Genomic DNA, 23178 nt, shown 5'->3' on the forward strand with positions numbered 1-23178 from the left:
ATTTGTATATTTTATTTATAGTTTGGTTAACATCTGTATTATTTCAAGTAATGTTTATAATGGTCTTAGTTTTAGTTGCAGTTTTAGTTAACTGTAACAATGCGGTTAATCTCAAATCAGCTGATTTACTGAATCTCTGAGTGTTGCATTGATCTGTCAGGACTTGTAAACCTTTAGCGCTTTACTCTGCATGTTTGTAGATGTTGATGAGTTCACTAGTGGTTTTCTCAGTAGTTCAGTCTCAGGCTAAAGCGTATAAAGCATCACTTCTCGTCAGGCATCAGGTGGATGTTGTTTAGCCGTTCATGAACACATGTCCGCAGGCCATCAGCACACACCGCAGCGCTGAAGCAGATTCCCTGTTGCTCAAGCTAAAGGTTTGCTGTGCGCTGCGGTGTATTTCCCTCTTTATTTCCTCCCGCCCCTCCATCCTTTCTCTCTCTTGAGTGATATGAGGTGTTCGGCTTCGCCCACTCTTCAGCCCAGAGCACCTTGATTAAGTCTTGACAGCTTTCTATTTCTCTCTCTCTCTTTTGCGCTGACTTTCCTTCTTTTTTCTCCACCGCTACTCTTTCATACCTCACCCAGTATTTCTCTTAGGAAGAACCCGATGCGAAAAATTATAGAAAAAAATGCTCTCTGGAGGGACTGACCTGAAGGGACAACAAATATTGACAATAAATTTGTTATGATGATTTTGTTGGATGGGCGATCAAATATTTACAATAAATTGATGTAGATATTGATGTAAAAATTGAGTATTACAGTGCATTGCTATTCAGCCATTAAGTTTCCTGATGTTTTTTTGTCATGCATCTCATCATCTGTTAAAATAGTTAAGAAAGATATACTAAAGATATACATTAAAAAAAAAAAAAAATTAGAAAAGTAAAATTGATTAATTTCCTTGAATTATAAATATGGCTGTTTAGTATATAATAAAATAAATACTTTATATGTAAACATATATGCTATATATGTATATATGTGTGTGCGTGTAAATAAAATATAGAGCAAATATACATTTAAGTTTTAATGACATTTTATAAATAATTTACACGTACATATTTTATATACATTTCTTAAATGTATTAACATTTAACATTACATTTATATGTATTGTGTGTGTGTGTGTGTGTGTGAATTATTTTATTTATAAAAATTGTGAATACACATTATATATATATATATATATATATTTTCATACATAACACTGAATATTATTTACAAAAATGCTCTGCATAATATTCACAAAAATAGAAAAAAAACATTTTATTATATGAAACACATGCACACACACGTATACATTTCAAATATTGAAGTGTGTGTGTGTGTATATATATATATATATATATATATATTATATATATATATATATATATATTATATATATATATCATATCACAATTAATAAACCATTTAGGCTTGTAGTAACAATTTCTGATTGGTTGTTGTGTCTTCAGTTTAAGCTAGCTTTCTTTCCCAAATCACTTAATGGAAAGCACAACCCTTTTCTTTCTGCTCTCATTAAATTCTGCACTTTCTCATTATTAATGATTCATCGGGGGGAGGACGTTCCCACCTGAACTCTGCTGTAGCTGATGACAGAGATGAAAACAGCGGGCTGTAATGGTTCACACAGCGCTCTCGCTGCTCGTTTAGAGAGGCGGCTGAGGGTGTTCAAAGACGTAAGCATTGCTCTTTAGAAGGTGCTAATAATTTGAGCTAATGGTGTCTGAGATACAAGTGAGCCATTTAACTTATTTTTAGCCCTTTCAGACTGTCCATTCACTGCAGATTCTAGAAAATGTTACAAATGCATAATATTTGGTGATATTCCTCATATTTAGGCCTGTTGGGATTGATAAATCGTCTGATTGTGGTTATTCGATCTAATCACAATTGTCGTGCAGATTCAATTTCAGTCACATTTTGCCATCCAAATGTGTCAAATTTAAGTGCTTTATTGTGCATCAACTGCACAATATTCTAATTATATTTATAAAATTGTATTATACCTAATTATATTACAAATAATTATATTTATAAATTGTATTATAAATCATTTTCATAGGCATTGAAGTAAATCATACAGGTCTATCGTTTTTTATTATAATATTACAATTCCAAGTAAAACATAACTTCAAAACAAAATTAAATCATTATTTGAAATTATCTGTATGATTATTGTCAGCAAAAAATTCATTATATCATCATTATAATATATTTATTTATTATAAATAGTTACATAAATATTATTCATTTTCACAGCATTAAGGTAAATCATACGGGTCCCATTAATTTTTTTTACTTTATTATATTTCTATTATATGTGATAGAAAAAGAAAAAAAAAAAAACTTATCAGACTTACAATAAGTAACACTATCAAAACAAAATTAAAATTACAAGTACAATAATTAATATTAAAATTAAAAAACACATAAAAATTCATGATCGTAATACATTAAAATATATGATAAATTATTATATAAATTGTATTCATTTTCACAGCATTAAAGCAGTTTTTCTGAAAATTAATCATCAGAACAAAATTCATATTATAATATAATATTATATTTATTAAATTATATTATAGTTACATAAATATTAAGTTTCACAGCATTATAGCAAATATTAATAGTCTATTTTTAGTATTATATATTATTTTATATTATATATGATTCAAAATAAAAAAAATGCATTTAAGCTTAAACTAAGTAACATGAACAAAACAGAATTAAATTGTTAATCGCAGTTATTTGTATGACAATTAACCGTTAGCACTAATCTCATCATCTATTAATCTTGCTTATATTCAGCTTTTTTAAATTTTCTATGTGATTAGGAAGCTCAATCTATGCCAATTTTCAAAAATCCTACGTAGTTTTCCATCTTTACTACTTTACATTCAAATATTCTGATGATTTAGATTTTCTTCAGAACCTGCTGAAAGTCTTAGTTGTGATTTGGCAGCTTTTATTGCGTCCCTCACACTAGTGGTCAAAGACTGTGTGGAGGAGTGTGACGGGTCGGGTGGCTCTCAGCTGCTGGAGGAGTGTGAAAGCGTCTCTGGGCAGCTGGTGTGGGCCGGATCTGTGCCCCTGCCGGGCCGCTGCGACCGGGTGAGAAATTGAAATTTTCACCTGGCCTCTGTAGCAGCTGCGGTCGTGTCAGACAGGCGAGCGTGTGCCAGGGCCCTGCAAATGTGCTTATGCGGTATTAAACGCAATCACGGGAAAAATGAAAACAAATGTTACAGGAGGAATTAGACAGGTTGTGTTTGCTCTGTGGTTTAACTGTCATCGCTGTTTGTTTGCTGGTTTGGCTGATGGAACTGTTTCAGTGCACCGCAGGAAAACGCTGTGATTGTTTTGGGTTGGACAGATGCCTAAAACTTGTTCATGACTTTCTATCTCTCTGCAGTTCTCTCTGTCTGTCGTTCAGTCTATATGCCTGGTGTTCTACGTTTGTCGTTCTATCTGTCTGTCTGTTGTTCCGTCTGGGTCTATCTATCCATCCATATTCTGGCTGTCATTCTATCTATCTGTCATTCTGTCTCTCCTTCTGTCTGTCTGCCGTTCCGTCTGTCTGTTGTTTTATCTGTCTGCCATCTGTCTCTCTGTCTATTATTCTTCTGTCTGTCATCCCTCCTCCCTTCATTCAATCTCTCTATCTATCTTTAATCTCTCACATCCAACCTGTCTCTAACTCTCTCTCATTCTTTCATTCGTCTTTAACTATATTTCTTGATCTATCTGTCATTCTATCTATCTGTCTGCTATTCTGTCTCTCTGTCTATTGTTTTATCTGCCTGACATTCTGTCTGTCATTTTGTCTCATTCTCTCTGTCTGTTTTCATCTGTCTGTCATTACATCTATCTGTCTGTTATTCTGTCTCTCATCCCATCCTTCCACCCTACTTTCATTCTATCTCTTTTTAATCCTACCCTTTCATTCTATCTTTCTTGTACCCCTCTATCAATCAATCCCTTTGTCATTCTATCTGTTTTGTCTGTGGTTCTATCTGTCTGTTGTTAATATCTGTGTCTCTTGTTCTGTCAGTCTTTATCATTATATTTGTCTGCCATTCTATCTATTTGTCTTCCTCTATCCAGCACTCCTATCATTCTTTTCGATCATTCTATTGTTCTATATATATCATTATATTGTTTGTTCTACCTCATTCACTTGATATTTCTGTTATCCTTCTATTGTTTTATCATTCTATCTGGAGTGTGTCTGTTAAATAAGATTGCCTAATAAAAGGCCATCATTTCTCAATGGAGAGAATAACTGGAATTTTTACTTACAGAAACCAGCTGTTGTGCATCCTGCATTTTTGATGAAATTAACAAATCAACTCATTAGTAAAAGCACTACCTTGTTTTGTTGCATGCATATTAGCTAAAAGCATTTGTCCGAGAATTTTTTTTAAAATGCTTTTTAGTGTAAGATTTGAGCTAGAGAAGCAACATCTATAATGTCATTGTCAGGGTTTATTAGTAACTGTAGATTAACCTAATGCCCATTACCTAGATAAAAAAATAGCTGCTGCTAAGCAGGAATCACTGGCGAAAACAGGTTTCATTTGCTGAGTTCGGCGCGACTGTGTTTTACTGCATAAATTGGGAAATGAAAACGCCTACAGAAGCCTCGACGCGCACCAAGGCCGCATTTGAGTCATCCAGAGTGTGTCATTCTCTTACATGCGTGACCTTGAGCTGTGTGTACTGGTGTCAGTGGAAAGCGCCTCTGCAGTGGGCTGAAGTTTCCAGCATCTCAGAGCTCATAATGGATAATCCCCCTCAAATCATCCAGCATGCAGACTCCCCCAATCCTCCCTCTGTTATTTCAGCCGCTTTCTCCAGCCCTCGGGCTTGTGTTTCAATGTGCCACTTTGCTTTTTTTCCCTTCTTAAAAAACCACATCTTATTGTTTTATTTATTTATTTTTCATTGGGTTTGATCCTCTGTCCCAGGGCTTGAGCAGGGCTTAGAAACTAATCCGAGAGCATGTCTACCTTTACACGCTTGCCGCTTGCTGTGTACACTTCCAAAAAACACTGTTAAAGTCAGCATGAAATAAAAACGGACCCTATTTACTTTTATAATGCACATTCCCGGTCTTATTGTGAATGATTTGTCAATGCTCGTTTTCATTTTAAAGACAGGTTTTTCTATAGCTCTAATTGTAGAGTATGTCTCCAGCAACACCAAGGTTATGGATTCAATTCCTAGGGAATGCAGGAATTGACAGCATACTGTACTTTCAATGGAATGTTTTTATCGCTTTTGATAAAAGCATCTGGCAAATGCATAAATGGAGTTATTAATGTGTAATAAATAATCTTTAAAGGAATAGTTCACCAATTAATGGCAGTTTGCACATTTTGTTTTATTTTACCTCATTTAGTTGCAAACTAGTGTTATTTTAGTATTATTTCTGCAGTTTTTGCTTATATATATATATATCTATATATATTTTTTTTTAATATAATTATTTTTTTTGTGTATTTTAGTTACATTTTTAGTAATATTGTTTTTAGCGTTTGTCTTTATATACTGTATATACAGCAGGTAAAATAAGTATTGAACACTTCACCATGTTTCCCAGTAAATATATTTCTAAAGGTGCTGTTGATAGGAAATTTTCACCAGATGTCGGTAATAATACAAGTAATCCATACATACAAAGAAAACAAAACAAATAAGTTCAGAAATTAAGTTATGTGTATTAAAATGGAATGACACAGGGAAAAAGTATTAAACTACTGAGATGTATTTAATACTTTGTACAAAAACCTTTGTTGGTGATGATAGCTTCAAGATGGCTCCTATATGGAGAAACTAGTGGGATGCATGCTCAGGTGTGATTTTGGCCCATTCTTCCACAGAGTCTTCAAATCTTGAAGGTTGTGGGCCTCTTTTATGAACTCTGATCTTTAGTTCTTATTTTCTATTGGATTCAAGTCAGGTGATTGGCTGGCCATTCTAGCAGCTTTATTTTCTTTCTCTGAAACCTATTAAGAGTTTCCTTGGCTGTGTTTGGGATCATTGTCTTGCTGAAATGTCCACCCTTGTTTCATCTTCATCATCCTGGTACTGTAGGTGTTTGGACTGAACCAGTTAATATTAATTGGATTAATAGGATTGCTTTCTAATTATTGATAGGTTTTTGCTGGTGTCTTGGCTTTCCATGCCTTTTTGCACCACCCTTTCTTCATGTGTTCAATACTTTTTAGCTGTGTCATTACATTTTATTACACGTAACTTAATTTCTGAACTAGTTTGTTTTGTTCTCTTTGTATGTATGGATTACTTGGGTTGTTACCGACGTCTGGTGAAAATTTCAAGTCAATGGCACCTTTAGAAATATATTTACTGAGAAAAATGGTGACGTGTTCAATACTTATTTTATCTGCTCCATATAGTACTGTATTTTGAATATTACTATTTGGGTTAATTTTGTAAATTTCAGGTTTAAAGGTTTTCAGCTTTATTTCAGTTAACTTTTTTTTTTTAAATAACTCCATTGCAAACTGTATGCTGTTATTTTTTGCATTGAACCAAAGGTGAGGATTTTTTAACTTATTTTATGCAGCTCTTTTCCTTTTTGTGTGAGAAACTGAAATTAGATCTTGGATGATCTTGTTCTCCACTGCAGCTCTCAAATCTAATTCTCCATTCGGCATATTCACACTGTCACAACGTGCCGAGAACCAATGTAGTTTGCCGCCAATGACGTCAAACCTGGCTCAATGTGTCCACATGCTTTTCCTGGAGTCATAATGCAGATGCTAATGCCATTTCAGAGCTTTAGTGGAGGAGAAGATTTCCAGGTAAATCAATAAGATCTCAGGCTCATTCTGTGTAAAGTTGAGGAGTCTTGTGAGTGTCCTTACTGCAGTCCAATCACATTGGTCCAGAGCGGTCATAAGAGTCTCATTTTAAGCATATGTTGCTTTTATCGTAGCGTCTGTAGCCCTTTGAGTTCTCGGGCACTGTTCCAGCTCGCTGCAGGTTACGAGAAACTGGAGTGTCTCGAAATAGCCAGACCTCAATCAAACTGGCAGATTTGATCTGACTGAGGGACACGCTCTCAAAGGCACACATCAAACGGCCATGGATCTTAAAGCTATTTGCCCGTTTAAGGATGGTACTTCTTAAATCCCACTACCTCAAACCCTGAACTCCAGACTTAGCTTTTTCTAAAGCCTAGATTTTTCCATCCATTCCTCCATATATGAAGAAGGGGGTCTGAAAAGAAACTTTGGTGGGCAGTCAAGGGATGTGTGACAATTTTTTTTTAAAGTACTTTCTGAGATACAAATTCTCCCTTTGATTTTTTTTTTTCTTTCTCGGATTAAAGTATGCTGCCTTTCCTTTGAGACAGCATTAGGGTTTCTTGGCAGGGCTTGGTGGCGTACATGAAATTCATCCAAATTACTAAACATCCTGTTTCTTTTTCACTCTCGTTTTTCAGAATACGCAGAAAATATTGGCGACGGCAAGAGCGAGGAGTTTAAGGAAAGTGAGCAGAAGAGGATTATGGAACTACTTGAGAACTTCTAAAAATCCATTTGGAGCTTGGTGTGGGTTTTCCTCAGTGTGTTTATTTTTTCTTTTTTTTTCTCTGCGTTACGGGGAAGCTACATGGATTTTGACCAATCCTCATCCTGTCCTGACTGGACCGCAAAATCTGAAGTTTAAACATTCATGTGGCTGATTGTATCCCAACAGATTAAATCTGGATATTTTGTTCATGTTTATAGTTGTTATTGTTTTCTAGGCCAGATATTGTCAAAACAACTTCAGTTTTCTTGTAATTAAAGTTTGTGCTTTTCTTTACTTCGTGATGTTTCCTTCATTATATTTTGTAGATCACCTTCCACAAGACTTAATGTCTCATTAGACCAATTCAGGCGGCGAAACAACTCTTGTGCTAAAACATAATTTAGGAAAATGTTGTTTATGTCTCTTTTTCTCCTCTCCAGCGTTCCTGCAGATGGCTGATTAAGTGAAGGATTTTGGCTTTCCTATCTTTTCAGCTATTGTTTGTCATCTCATCATTCAGGTCCCTTTATATGGATCCGGGGTCCAAAATTAACTTTCTAAACCTGCTAATGGCTGGTGGATTTTACTGTATGTTGCTTTTTTGTCTTACTGCTTCTCCCTCGAATATGTGTCATACATTGGACACCATTGTGTCACTGGCAGCGTTATACATTTGCTATTCTCTCAGTGAATCGGCAAACTCTCATTGTGTTTCTTAAATTTTAGTTTCAGTGGGAAATGTCCACACATGGAGTTTTGGAGATCTGACAGTAAACTATTTGGTTTCTTAATAAGCTAAGCCAAACTTCTGAAGGTAAATTTCAGGGTTGCCACATTTGACCAATAAAAATTTAATATTTTTTATGACCTTATTTTTGATTACTGGACAAAGCTTTTAAAGGGATAGTTCACCCAAAAATGGAAATTATCATTTACGCACCCTCAAGTTGTTCCAAACCTGTATGAGTTTCTTTCTTCTGTGGAACAAAGGAGGAGGTACTTTAAAGAATGTTTGGTAACCAAACAGATGAAGGTCCCCATTGACTTCCATATTGACTTCCATACTATGGAAGTCAATGGGGACCAGAAACTGTTTGGTTACCTGCATTCTTTAAATATCTTTTTAAGTTTAGCAGAAATAAAGAAAACAACTTGGGGGTGAATTAATGATGAAAAATTAAATAAAATTTTTGGTTGAACTATCCATTCAAGTTTCAATTATGAACAAATTGCTACTGAATAAATTCCAAACGATTTGTTGCATTTGTTGTCTATACAAGCAGTATTTCCATTATGAATTTTCCTGGTTTGGAAAAAAACTTTAGATTTTCAGAGATGAAACCTGGTGGAAGATATTTAGCCATATATTAATGTGTACACACATTTTGTTTGCAATTGTCAAGTGTTAATTTCTTACTCTAGATTTGATCTTTCTCTTTCTTTTAGAGGATATGGCTGCTGTGATTCTAATGGCCATTAATTAGATGTTTGTCCAGTGGCGATGAGCCAGAGAATCCCAATCCCTTGCTAATAGTGGGCCTGCTGAGCTAGTGCGAAAATGCTACATCTCTCTCTCGTTCTCTAACCTCTCTTACATCCCCTTGTTAATTTACAATCCCTGTTTCCCCTTTTCCCGCAGGCTTAGCGTATGTATCGCCATGGCCAGGGAATGTTCTGCCAAATAGAGACTGTTTGCTTACTAAGCTCTCCTTTGCTACGGTCAGAGTCTTTAGCTGAAGGTTGAGAATAATTGTTAAAGCTCTAGAGCCAAATTGAATCAGTCCAGCGGAGTTCTTCGGCAGGGCGAACGGGGGGCCATTACGCTGGATTTATACTCACTGGAGGGCCAGCGCTTTAAAATAGACATTATGTAGGGAAATTATTATTGTAGTAACAAAAACATCTCTGTGAGGCTCCAGGCCTTGATCAATCGTCTTGGTTTGATGAGTAGAGAAAGGAGGCGCCGCATTTCGCCAGCTAATTAAGTGCTGCAGTCTCATTACGGCTTGCACTTTATCAGACATCGACAGCTGGAGGCCCCCGTGGTCACCGTCCGCCGTAGACCAGCTCTGAAGCACTCGTTTGCACCTCGAGAGGCCCAGCACATCTCCTTGATTCCTGCCCTGTTGTCGTAGAGCGATAACTTTCTGTCCTTTAGCCTCGGGACAAGTGCACAAGAGTCATTATCTCGCTGACTCTTTCCCCACGCATTCGCTTTTGTTTATCCATCGGCCTTGTCCTCAGAGGAGCTCCACTTTCCAGCTCCCGGCTGATGCTCCTGGCATATTAAATATTCTCTGGCTGTCCTTTCCATGCTTCCGTTGGCGTAGCACGGCTTTATTTGTGAGGTCTCTGTATTTCCCTGCGTCTCAGGAGGTCAGTGATTGCCGCTAGTTCTCGTCGTTACCAGGGAGATGGTTTGCAGAGAGAGGGAGGTGTAAATACTGTAGAGGAATGCTGACAATTGGAGGAGGTGATATGCGACAGTTACCCATCTGTTGAATTGTACATTATGATGAATTGCGTGTGCCTAGAATATTATTGATGCCCCTCTGCCAACGCGTCAAACTTGAAATGCAAATGAGCAGTAACTACAGAACGGGGTGAGCGCCCGGTGCTTCAAGGACACCCTCATTACCGTAGCGATGCTTGTCGGTAGCGAATGCCAATCACTCTCGTCTCCGGTTTGCCGCGGCGTCTCATGCAGAGCAACATCTGCTTCTACCCTTCCTCCAAAATCACCCGGATAAAACTTAGGATCGTTATTTGCATTTTGAATTGACGGGAAGGGCAGGTATCCCAGCACGCATCTCTTATCAGTGATTATGACACTAGCGTGCTAACGGTGATTCAACAGCAATTTCACAGCCCAGAGAGCTCGGAATAATTGTCTTTTTCCGAGTGATTGAGTTGAGCTCTGCGAGCGCTGATTTCAACCTCCTCGCGTCGGCTAAACTGATAGGAACCTGTGGCGGAAGCGTTCTTTTATACCCACTTATAATCCCAGTATTGTGCGGGTCACAGGGAATGGTTGAAACTGGGTTGTTAATTCTGTAGATCAGTGGGAAACTGGATGGTAGCATTTCCTGAGCATTTAACTCCCAAAAAACATGTACAATTATTTTTATCCTTAAAAAATCACTGTGCTTTTATAGCTATTTCATGGTGATTGTAATTTTAAGGCACTTCAAAGAATGCAGCGGTTTTATTTTTTGTATTACCATCATGGTAATATCCAGGGTATATTTTTAAGATAATGTCATGCATTGCAAAAGGCATGAAAACCAGTGGCATTTTAGCCACATTGTACTGTCAAACTACTCAGGGTTTAAATGTCATGATTGCATTTTGTTTTTCTCACAATCCTTAAAGAGAAAAGGGGATTAAAATTCATAATCATTGTGGGTTTTTACTTGAATCAAAGTTAACTAAATATTCTGTAAGCACAGCATTATATCTGCATCAGGTAGTTATGCCTAAAAACAGCCTTTGCATCATCAAACGTTAAGAATATAATTTTTCTGTACTATGTAGCATATGTTATGTGTATGTTTTGTGTTCGGTACACAAAGCTCTCTGCTGAATAATGTATCCCATAATGCAATGTGCTTGACTTTACCTTCCATTCCCAGCGTGGTGAAGGGCCTTGAGGTAATTTTTCCCCCTACATTATTCAATACTCATTCAATCAGTATATCAGCTAAACTTGAGTTTAATGTGCAGCATAATTAGTGGATATAACAGTGTATTTAAAATATAAATGCAGAATTTAAATGAACCGTTGAATGGCCTTTAAAAGCATAGTTCAAACTAAAATTTACTCTTTGTCATTTTGAATGTCATTTCTGTAGGCTATGCATTTCTTTCCTCTGCAGGAAAAAATGTCTTGTTTTTCTTAGATGAAATAATCATGCAGCATCAGGTAAGTAAATGTGTAAAAAAAAATATTTCATTCAGCAAATTATCTCTTTAAAAGGAATAATAATTTCCATTAATCAGCAAGATTTTGTCCCAATATCTAAAGATAAATCATTCTATATGTATGTCAGCCTACCACTTAATAACTTAAAAATACTTTAGTGAACTAAATGGACGTTTGTCATTCCATATTGGATATTATTTCACACAATATTGGGCACCTATATTGACTAAATATTAGTCAAGACTTGATCAAGATGCTGTAACATCATTTTAAACTCAGTTTGAATGGCAATTTCTTCTGGTGGTAATTGGGTGAAAACGGTACTGGTTTCGTCTGGCCAGAGAATATCGATGGAGTTTTGGTTCCTTATACACACTATTTTCATGTTTACTGTAAAGCTGCTTTCACATAATCTGTATTGCGATGTATAAATAAGGTTGACTTGACTTTAAAAAATAGGAAGTTAATCCCACACGTGAAATTGAATTAATGTAGATATAGGCCAATGTGTTTGACGTTAAATTTACATAAAATCAACGTCATGTCAAGTCAATTTGATTTGCATATTTGACCTGTTTTTAACATCAAGTTGATGTCTTTTCAATATCAATTGCCCACTCTATAAAATGGGCAGTATTCAGTAGTAGGCACCAGCTGTGCGCAATCAAAAATACGAAAGAAAACAAAAACCTCACAAAGTTATTATTCTAATTCTGTGGTCGGCAATATTATACTTCTTGATTACTTAAATATAACCGTCTGCATTCAAATTCATAAAGTTAAATTTACCTCAGAAACATTTTAAAATGTATTTTACCTCAACCCACGACGACCGTTGACCGGCTCGCTGTAAAAAAAAATCTCTTCATAATATTATTCCGCCTAATACAAAATTCCGTAATGATAGCCGCCGCACTCCCCCCTCGCGCTGTTCCCTCCGCTACATCGGTTAGATCCGGTGAGTTCTCTCCGCGGAGACTCAAATCGTATCATTGGGCGACAGCAAACACACGCAGCCTCCTCTCAGCCGCTCCTGCCGCTGTCATCAGGGACAAAAACCACCGGCAAACACTCACCACACCTGGATCTATCTCTTAAAGCCGTGTATTTCCACCTGATGTGAGAGAGTGTTTTGCAGGGAGCAGTGATGGGCGCGTTTGGAGTGATTCTGAGGAGTTTACATTGTATGGGACTCTACATCCAACTTAGTGCCAGTCTCAGACAAGCTGGAAGCGACGACGTGGAGAACCATATATCCAACAACGGTAAAATGTGTGGGCTCGATGCGGTTCTGTACATGTGAACGGGTTTGAGGTTCGTTAATGGCTGTTATTTGAAGCCGAGCTGCGCGCGAACCTCACAGTGATGGAGATGCGCAGAGCGGTTCATCACCAACACAACTGCACTGGGGTCATTGACAGGTGCTACCATGGTATATGATGGTGATATTGTGGTACTTTAAGCTACTAGTACAACAATACCGTGGTATTTCTCTTATTGGTGTCGGTATACGTTGGTATTGTTTGTTTAACCTATACATTAAGGCACTTCAAACAATACCTTGGTATATTGGTGGTATCCAAAACACAGTATTACTTTGGTTTAAAACCTGGTGTTAACATTGTATGGCTTTTTAACCTCATAAAAAGTATTTTGGCTGAATCATGAATCACTGATGGTGTTAAATGTTGTTTTATTCCGTGGAACTGAATGGTTTTGTCAAAGAATACCATGGTGTAATCTTTATGGTTGTGCCCAGAAATATCATTCTGTGGGTTTTGAAAAGTACTACGGGTCAGCGATGATGTTTTTAAGGCACTTTAATGATTACTGTGGTAATACTGTAATTGCAATGCTTAATGTTATTTTTTTTATTATTATTTAGCCAAGTACAGTGGCTGTGCTATTGTATTTTGATATAACTATACTGAATTTACCGGTTTTTCCAAGGTGTTTCAAAGAAAAAATGGTTGATATTTGATCTATTCCATGACTTTTGTTACCTTGATAGTATCAGATGGTAAAAAATATAGTGTGAAATGATTAAAAAAACCTTAATATTAGTATTTCAGCCATAATTTTTTTTATGGGTTATAGCATTGTATACAATGGCAGCACAGTGCTTTGCATTACTTAAGTTAAATACTTAACCTCCCTCCAGACTAGCCAAAGATGCTTGCGATTCTGGGTTTACATTAACTCCCTAAATTGTCCTATTTGCTGTTTTCATTGCAGGAAGAGCAAGGGGAAAAAATGCATGCATTTCAAGATTTTAGTCATACTATAATTAGCCATAATTGTAGTGCCTGGATATTGAACATATTCTTCAAACTATATGCAGAGACGCTCTGGGAAATGGAAAGGATTGTGTAAAATATGCTTATTCTGTATTCAGTTAAGAAGTTTTGGCAATTGCGTGAACAATAGATGACTAATGCAATGAATAAATCAGGGCTGATGAACCCAGGCATGCATTATGCTGATGAAAGTGTTCGCACGCCGGATTGTGGGTCGCTCACCATGAAATTAAAGGGCAGAATGTGATCAGAGCCGATATTCATGAGGAATATTAAGAGGGCTGATACAGTAAGATCAGGAAAGCCATCTCAACATGCATTGACGTTCTGAATTATTTGACATGCAGGCCTGGACGCGTGTATGGTCTTGTGATGGATTTCTAGGAAACGAATCGCAAGATCAGACTGCAATGGATTTCAACTAAGACTGTGTTTCCTTTAAATAGATTTGACAGGTTATGGAAAGATTGAGGATCTTTGTTTGTTGATATGCCCAAGTTTTAATATGAATTAAGGCCCACTGAGCCCTGTGGTCTTAGATGAAGGCTTGAAAATAATGTTATAATGCAAAAAAAAGTATATAATTGCTTTGTTTTTCCTCACGACTGGCCATGTTTTGGTGAGATTCACCAGATTAAGTCATGCAGAGTGTTTTTTTTAATTGTGTTGTTGTTAATTTTTTAGTGAAGCATCTAAATGCGAACTGCTTTCTGCGTCTCTAGAGTGATGGGCAGCTTAACTTGCTTGTATTCAATACCTTTGCGTTCATTTTCCCGCCGCTGGGAATACCGTGGCCTGCGGTAACGAGGCTTAATTAATGTCAACAACAACTTAAAAGCTCTGTTTTCCTCTGACCTCACAGTAATGAAACAAAGAGCGCAGACCCGCCGGGCCGCTCGCTGCAGCACAGCACACGTCAGATGAATAGCAATGATGTAAAGACGAATCTCATTCTCTACGGCAGTAGAGTTTTAATTCACACACATGCTGTTCTAAACATCCTGTTGTTTTCGACTCCCTTTGTCTGCAAGAATTGTCCCCCCCCCCCATTACGACACCCCTGACTTTAAGCATTGAACTTTCAAAGAGGTTGACTGGAAGATCTTCAAAAACAAATTAAAAAAGTCATTCATGCATTCATTCGTTTACTTGAAAAAAATTCTTATAATTTTTGTGATACTCCAACTTTTAAGCACTGATCTTAAAAGACACTGATTTGTGAATTTAAAGATTCTAAAAAAACATCAGTCATTTATTTATTTATTCTTCAGCATTGATATTTTAAAGAGGTTAACTGGTGAATTTAGAATAAACAAATGTTTATTTATTTTATTTTATTTTTTTATTTTTTTTTGTATATTTATTTTTGTGGTTCTCCAGACTTTAAAATTCTGATTCTAATAATAAAATAATTTATTATTTATTTTAAAATATTTTTTTAAAATATTTTTATCTTTTTTATTTTTACTTTTCATCAGAAATTTATTTATTTTATAATAAACAAACATCCAAGCGTTTGTTTATTCTAAAGAACTGGCTTGTTTTTGAGGAAGATTTGGACGATCAGTCTTTTCAATTAGAGCCATTAATTATTGAAATACTCTACCAACTGAATTAAGGAGTATAGTTCAAATTATTCAACATTTAAATATAAATGAAAGAAATGGATAAAAGCAAATAAAATTTGTAATCTTGTGCAAATTGTTTTTTTTTTTTATGATGCCATTATTATCTTTAGAAGTGTTATTGTATGTAATCGTAAATATGATTTTGTTTATGTGTGATAACTTGCTGTGCTTCAGATTTTTAGGTTGTCTTTTTAAAATCTGGCAATGGGCAACATTAAAAGTAGTCAATGGGGCTGACTCTGACTCATTTACAGTAAAAGCACTGTCCCTATTAATAAATAAATAATTTTATTTGTGTTTTTTTTTTAGACTTTAAGCATTGGTCTTAGTGGTTTTATGGTGAGTATTTAGGTGTGGACTTGCACTGGGGTGTATTTTCACTGGAGAATCTCTCTGGACTGTGGCATTTCTTCAGCTCTAGGTTGTTGTGGTCTGATTAGGGAACAGTATTTTGTCTTGGTGTGTTCAGCGGTCTCACAGTGACCTGTCGTGTTCATCTCTCCTCCTCTAATTCTCCATGGAGCGTTGTGTTTTTCCTCTCGGTGTGTGTCCGGGTGAAACGGTTGATCATGAGATGCTACTGAAGATCAAGGAGCAGCGAGGATGGAGGAAGTAATTTCGGTAAAAGCTGTGGGACCTTTGGAGATGCTCTTTTCATTGAGATTCTGATATCAGATTAAGATTTTGAAAGTTGCTATCACAAGATTATTATTCTGGTAGTGATGACATATAACTGAAATACGAGGGTAAATTCTTTCCCCTCCCAAACACAAATGCGCATTTGTACACTTGTGCACCACAGATCTGCCCTTGTGTGTGTGTTTAACCTGCAGCACGTCCATTGGCGTTTTTTAATAAGTTGGTTACTGGTTTGTTTACTCTAAAGAAACAGCTGCAGTCAGCGAACACTAATAAGCATCAGCAGTGATGTGTTCGTGAGACACACACACACACACACACACACACACACACACACACATTTCTCCAGCCATCACTCAAACCAGTGACCGCTGACTTCACCTGCCGCTGCGGCTGATTTGTCTTCATTGCTCTTGTGAACTGTGATTGGATGCTCGTTCAGTGGTTTCTGCATGTTTTTCGGCTGTGTTTCAACAAGACTGAAGCTGTTGACGTGGATTTTACAGCTGACTTAGAAAATACACACAATTTACCTCTTACCTGTCAGATCTATATGAAGAATGTTGTGCACGTAAATGATTATTTATACTAGCTTAAGCTTATATATTTTATTGCATATTTTGCATTAGAGCGTCATGGTGATTATCTCATTTGCTTATGGCTTCCAACAATATTTTATGTGCTATCCTGTGAAACTGCAGTGTTTAATACGACAGGAAACACATCTTTGTGGAGCTCGGAGTCACTCAGCCTAAAAAATATTTTTTCTTTCTTTATTATTATTTTTTGTTTATCTTTTGTGACAGTAAGCATTCATCTTTCATAGAGGTTGATTGGTGAATCTTAAGATCCTCAAAAACAAATTATTTCTTCATCAAAAAATTATTCATCAAAAAATTATTTACTTTAAAATTAAAAAAAATTCAATAAAAAAAAACATCATAAAACATATTAAATCTAAAAAATTTTACACTTAACAATTTTGTTGCTTAATTGTTTTAATGTTTATAAAATACATCATATTATTTCCACATTAGATACACAATATATTCATAATAATAATCATATTAATAATAAAAACTTTCACATATGACTTCCACAATAATCATTTTAGGTGCTACTGCAGAATTTAATATGATAGGAAGTACACTTTTTGTTTAGCTCAGCCAATCAGAGTGGAACTCTGAGTCACATGACCAACTCCATCTGTAAGCTTTTTAATTTTTAAATTCAGTTTAATTTTGTTAAATTTGTTGTTTTTTCTCATTCAATTTTTCGTGTTTATTCTGCTCGCTAGCTCCCTGTATCATGATTTAGTCCATCACGCATCTTCATTTAGTGTCTTCATGCACTCATCCTCCATTTCTGACGCTTTGAGAGTAAAGAAAACACGTCAACGTTTCTGGTAAGTCAATATAGTGACATTATGCACATTTCTATGTGGTGAACATTTGAGTGCACTAGAGCGATTGAGATGCATACTAGTGAGCCGCCTACACATGCAGCATCCTAACTGAAGTGAAACTGGAATGAAAGCTCAGACGTGAGTGATTGAATCGTCCGTTATAGGCAGCGTCTCATTAGCGCGCTCTCTTGAGAAGCGCACTAGAGCCCTCACCAGTGCTTATCATTGATTACAGCAGAGGTTGAAGCTGGCTAATGATACGCTGCTCTAATAAGCATAAAAACAGCCAGCACATAAATATTGGGTATATTTTGGCTGCGTTTTTAATTAGTTGTTTTTGTTTGTTTGTTTGTTTTTCATACTTTTTGGTGTTAAATGGTTTACTTGCAATATGCTGGGTCTTTTTTAATTGTGCATGTTGCAGTGCATTCTGGGATTTTCTTTTCTACAGAGCATACATGCATTTTGTTGGGAATGTAACTACTATGCATCAGTGTTATTAACTATATTAATAGTTTTTATAAAGATTTTGAATCTTAAATATTTTAATTTTTTGGTATTTTGTTGTGTTTTATTATTTAAAAAAAAATACCCTTTTTATAGCCTACTTGTCTATATAGTTTTTACTATATGCATAGTAATAAATACTATGTAATATATACATTTTATTTCAGTTTTAGTTAAGTTATTCAAGTTTTACTTGAACTTAGAAATTTTAAAAATGTTTCAGTTCACAATTATTTCAAGCAAAAAAACTTTTTTTTGAATGGTTTTAATTTCAGTTTTAGTTAACTATGTTAATGCATAAAGTACTGTCTAGATAAGCAGCTCACTAGATTTCGCATTAAACGGCAGCATTTAATTTGATAGGAAGCATTGAAGAGTTCAGCCAATCAGAGTGGCTCTCTGAGTCACATGACCAGTTTAATGATGGTCTGCTCTAGCTGTGAAATGAAGCATCTTTGAAATATTGAGACTAGTATAAATGTGCGGTGTTCATTGTGAGTCAGACTGTACTTTAGATGAGTCGAGGAGGTTTTTGGCTCACCTTCAGCTCTCCTCCACTTCAGAAATGAATCGCTTTCTTCAAAGACTCTGGCCTTCTGGAGACGGTAGAGAGGCTTTTGAGAAGGAACACGAGCACTTCCTGTGAGTCAGGATGTTGATGCATTAGTCCATGTGTTGTGGAGGATTGTGAAGTTTAAAGTTTTAAAGTCTTTGTGGTTTGGTTAAAGCTCAGACAGTCTGAAGAGAGATGCTCATTTATATCACTTAACGAGAATCAATCCGTTAACATCGTGACAGACCACCACCTCGCTCGCTCTCGCTCTCTTTCCTCTAAAATCTATAAATGTCTTTCTCTTTCTGTGCCGCCCGTCTCTTTCGGTCCGTTTCACGTGTTTGTCAGACGTCTAACTGTGCGTTTACATCTGGACGTGTCATTTCTACAGTGTTTGCTCTTTGGTGTGAAGCGAAAACATTCCCCGTCGACATTCAGCAGATGTTTTGTGCTGTTTGTGATCGAGAATCATCTCTTCAGATGACTGTATTGATGATAGGTTTCAAAAAGTATTGGAAAAACATTTATTTCATAATGATATTTCCCTCCATTTTAAATTCCTATTATCCAATGAAAGGTTAGATTTTTGAGAATTTTTAAATAAAAGATCAAAAGGATTAACAATGCAGATTAATTTTAACTTCTTTGATCATATTTACCAAGGGTGCCGATATTTTTGGCCATGACTCTATATATAGAGTTATTATATATATATATATATATATATATATATATATATATATAATAAAATATAATAAAATTATATACATATTCTTACATAATAAATTATATATGAAAAATAAGCGTTTGTTTTTTTAATTTGTATTTTTTGTACTTAAGATGCTATATACAGTGGCATGCAAAAGTTTGGGAACCCCTTCAGAATCTGTGAAAATGTGAATAATTTTAACAAAATAAGAGAGATCATACAAAATGCATGTTATTATTATTTTTTTTTTATGTAGTAATGTCCTGAGTAAGATATTTTACATAAAAGATGTTTACATTTAGTCCACAAGACAAAAAAAAAATAGCTGAAATTATTAAAATAACCCCATTCTTAATACTGTGTGTGGATAATGCACGACTGTTTTTCTGTTTTGTGATAGTTGTTCATGAGTCCCTTGTTTGTTCTGAACAGTTAAACTGAGCACTGATGCTCCAGAAGGAAACACGATGCATTAAGAGACGGGGATGAAAACTTTTGGAAATTGAAGACCCCAACTTTTTCACACAACTGAGGGAAAACTTTTGGGAAACTATTAAAAGGTAAGGTTGTACTTAATTTGTTTTCCGTGAAACATGCAAGTATCTTCTGTTGCTTCCGAAGTGCAGTACTAAATGGAAAAACATGATATTTCAACAAAAAAAAAGAAAAATTCGGGGCGTCCTTCATTCCGTTCAAAAGTTTTCACACCCCGGCTCTTAATGCATTGTTTCTCCTTCTGGAGCATCAGTGAATGTTTGAACCTTTTTTCATAGTTGTGTTTGAGTCCCTCAATTGTCCCCGGTGTGAAAAGTTGGATTTCAAAATCATAAAGTCACTGCTGGAAAGGGTTCAAATATGCAAAGATGCTGGAAAACTGAAGAATCTGCAGGAGCTGGAGGATTTTTCTGAAGAACAGTGCTTTCCTTTCCTTTCCTTTCCTTTCCTTTCCTTTCCTTTCCTTTCCTTTCCTTTCCTTTCCTTTCCTTTCCTTTCCTTTCCTTTTTTTTGCCCTTTCCTTTCTTTCTTTCCTTCTTCCTTGATTATAGAAAAATAAACAAAATATATATACGTTTTTTGGCCCTTTTCTTTTCTTTTTTTCTTTTCTTCTTTTCCTTTTGTTTCTTTTTTCTTTTCTTTCTTTTCTTTTTTTTCTTTTTCTTTTTTTTTCTTTCTTTCTTTCTTTCTTTCTTTCTTTCTTTCTTTCTGTCTTTCTCTCTCTCTCTGTTCTCAAGCGGCTTGGGTTTCAGTCTGTCTTCTCTTTGTGAGCGCCATCTTCCCCTCGCGCCTTGATGTGAAGAGTAAAGACAGAGGCGCTGGAGTGCCACCTTATCTCAGATTAGACGTATGTCTGGCAGGCTGGCCACCGCACACCTCCCGGGGGGCCGCTGGCAGACACCAGCAGCTCCACTCCCCGTCCTCTCCAAACGGATCTGGAGCCTCTCGCTCTCCAGTGCGTCTTCCTCCTCGCTGCTGCTCTTTTGTTTGCCTTCGAGTGCTGAATCCACAGGAAGCAGCATGATGAAGAACACCTTCTGCCATCATTACGACGCGGCGGTAATAATTGAGGCGCTTGTTACTAAACAAAGAAAAAATAATACAAAAAAAGAAGAGAAACGAAATAAATAACCCTGTTTAATTAGCTGTGTTTACAACCCAAGATTCATTCACTCAGCTCAATTACCTGAGCTCTGTCCAAACACCCGGAATAGTTGTATCATGCTTATATCCACAGGCACTGTGGATAATCCGCGGGTCTGGAAATGAAAAAATGCCTTCTGATTATTTCCGGGTGGGTCGCAGGTAGGGCTGGGCGATATATCGCATGCGATTGTTAGATTTACCGCTAATCAGGGAAGCAGCTTTACTGATGAGATGCGCGTGATCATCGCATTCGATATATCACCCAGCCCTAGTTGCAGGTGGATAAAATAAATCGTAAATTATGCAAATATTAACAAATTTTTTTTGTTTTTATTATTTTTTTGATCAGGCAGAAAATTTAATTGGTGTGTGACTGCAGTGGCAAATCATTTATGTCCCCAAGATTCATGTATGTCCTCACGTGTTGATGTCATCAGATTGCGATTGGTTCATGAGATCGGCAAAGTGTAGTAAGTACCGATCGAGTCATAAAATGTTATTACTATACCAAACCTATCCTTATCTAATCGATCATACCAACCCTAAATCTAACTGCGGCTCTCAGTCTCAAATGGCCAACACTGTCTGATGCTTATTACACATCTGATACTTCAACAGAAACCTCAAAACCCAAACCTACAATCTGACCTAACTAATAAACAAAAACATAAAAACACAAAATGACATAAACAAAATGACTTGAAAAATATTGCATAACTGATATCGACAAAAATCCAATATGGTGCATCCCTTGTGTGTGTGTGTGTGTGTGTGTGTGTGTGTGTGTGTGTGTATATATTATATAGATATATAATATATATATATATCTATATATATATATATATATATATATATATATATATATATGCAAGGGATGCACCATATTGGATTTTTGCCAATATTTTTCAACTCATTTTTCCTATCAAAAAATTTACAAATCAAATTATACTTTTTAACAAAATAATTTTTTAAAAATAAATTAACAAAAATAAAGAACAATAATAAAAATATTACAATAAAAACATTAAAAATAAAAATAAAAAAAAATAAAAAAACAAAATGATAATGATAATTAAACATTAATTTAAATATAATTTTACTTTGTGTATATATAATTATATATGGGTAGTTTACTGTGTATATATATATATATATAAATATATATATATATATATATATATATACTATATAAATATATTGGTATATATTTTTTACTATTTTAACGTGATGATAATTTATGTAATTAGCATGCTAATGGTAATGGTTAAACCCTCTTAGAGGAAGGCATATTTAAATTTGTCCACTTCAAAGCGCCGCTGCTAAAGCCAAACACATTTAGGTGGACACATTGAGCCACAGGCCTTGTGTTTTTAAGATGCTGTGTGAAATTGTGTTTCGCTTTATCTCTCCGTATTCCTTGTGATGGATTCATTGACTCGATGATTTTGAACCGAACTGCTCTGTATATACTGTACCTATGTTCAGCAGAAAAACTAGGTTGTGTTTATCTGATTTTATATAAGCGAAGAGGCCAAGAAGTTTGCAGGAGTCTGTCATTAGAACGGATGTGTTGTTATTCAGTAGATTTTGTAAACATTTCTGCAGTTTAATAATCTAGTGAGCCACTGCGCTGTCTGTCCCTAAATAGGCAGCATCCTAAAAGAAATGACGGTAGCTGAATTGGAAAGCTCTACACAGGTGAAGACTTCACACGCCACACCAACACTTGAGTTTGAAGCCAAACTAATGATGTGAACCATAATATATTATTATTTCATATTTACATTATGAACTATTTATTTGATTTTTCAGCACTGAATGTAGTAGAACTGGAGTTTCCCTCGACTCTGTCAACCCTCTTCTGAAATATTTATTTATACAGTGCTTGTTGCAGTGCATTCTGGGATTGGCTTATCTGTGATGGACACATGTGATGCTGCCGAAAGAAGGTTTCTTAGAAGGCAGCATACCTTTTATACCTACCTTACCTATATATATATATGTGTGTGTGTGTGTAAGTGTATGTATATATATATATATATATATATAATATCTATATATATATCTAATATATATATATATATAATATATATAGATATATAATCATGATATATATATATTATATATATATATATAAAAACTATAATTATATATCTTTAAAAACTGTATATATTTTGACTATACATTTTAAATATATAAACATGTATAAATATTTATATGTATAATAATTTGTTGTCATGAACAAATATAAAAAAAGTGTGTGTGTGTGTGTATATATATATATATATTTATATATAAATATATATATATATATAGTATTTAA

The 23178-nt window shown here is 35.4% G+C and overlaps 2 protein-coding genes across 2 annotated transcripts in view; both read left to right on the top strand.

The window, feature by feature from the left end:
• The window catches only part of LOC109086693 (beta-catenin-like protein 1), a 49761-nt gene extending 41913 nt beyond the window's left edge, over positions 1-7848 (top strand). The window contains exon 16 of the mRNA XM_042750116.1: positions 7484-7848. Coding sequence (XP_042606050.1) covers positions 7484-7572 — 89 coding nt within the window. The 3' untranslated portion in view covers positions 7573-7848. The remainder of the gene's footprint in view (positions 1-7483) is intronic.
• A 4578-nt stretch (positions 7849-12426) lies between these two features.
• The window catches only part of LOC109048276 (V-set and transmembrane domain-containing protein 2-like protein), a 44445-nt gene continuing 33693 nt past the window's right edge, over positions 12427-23178 (top strand). Inside the window, exon 1 of the mRNA XM_019065970.2 lies at positions 12427-12741. Coding sequence (XP_018921515.2) covers positions 12624-12741 — 118 coding nt within the window. The 5' untranslated portion in view covers positions 12427-12623. The remainder of the gene's footprint in view (positions 12742-23178) is intronic.

The sequence above is a fragment of the Cyprinus carpio genome, chromosome B23, assembly GCF_018340385.1.
Source record: "Cyprinus carpio isolate SPL01 chromosome B23, ASM1834038v1, whole genome shotgun sequence".
Lineage (NCBI taxonomy): Eukaryota > Metazoa > Chordata > Actinopteri > Cypriniformes > Cyprinidae > Cyprinus > Cyprinus carpio.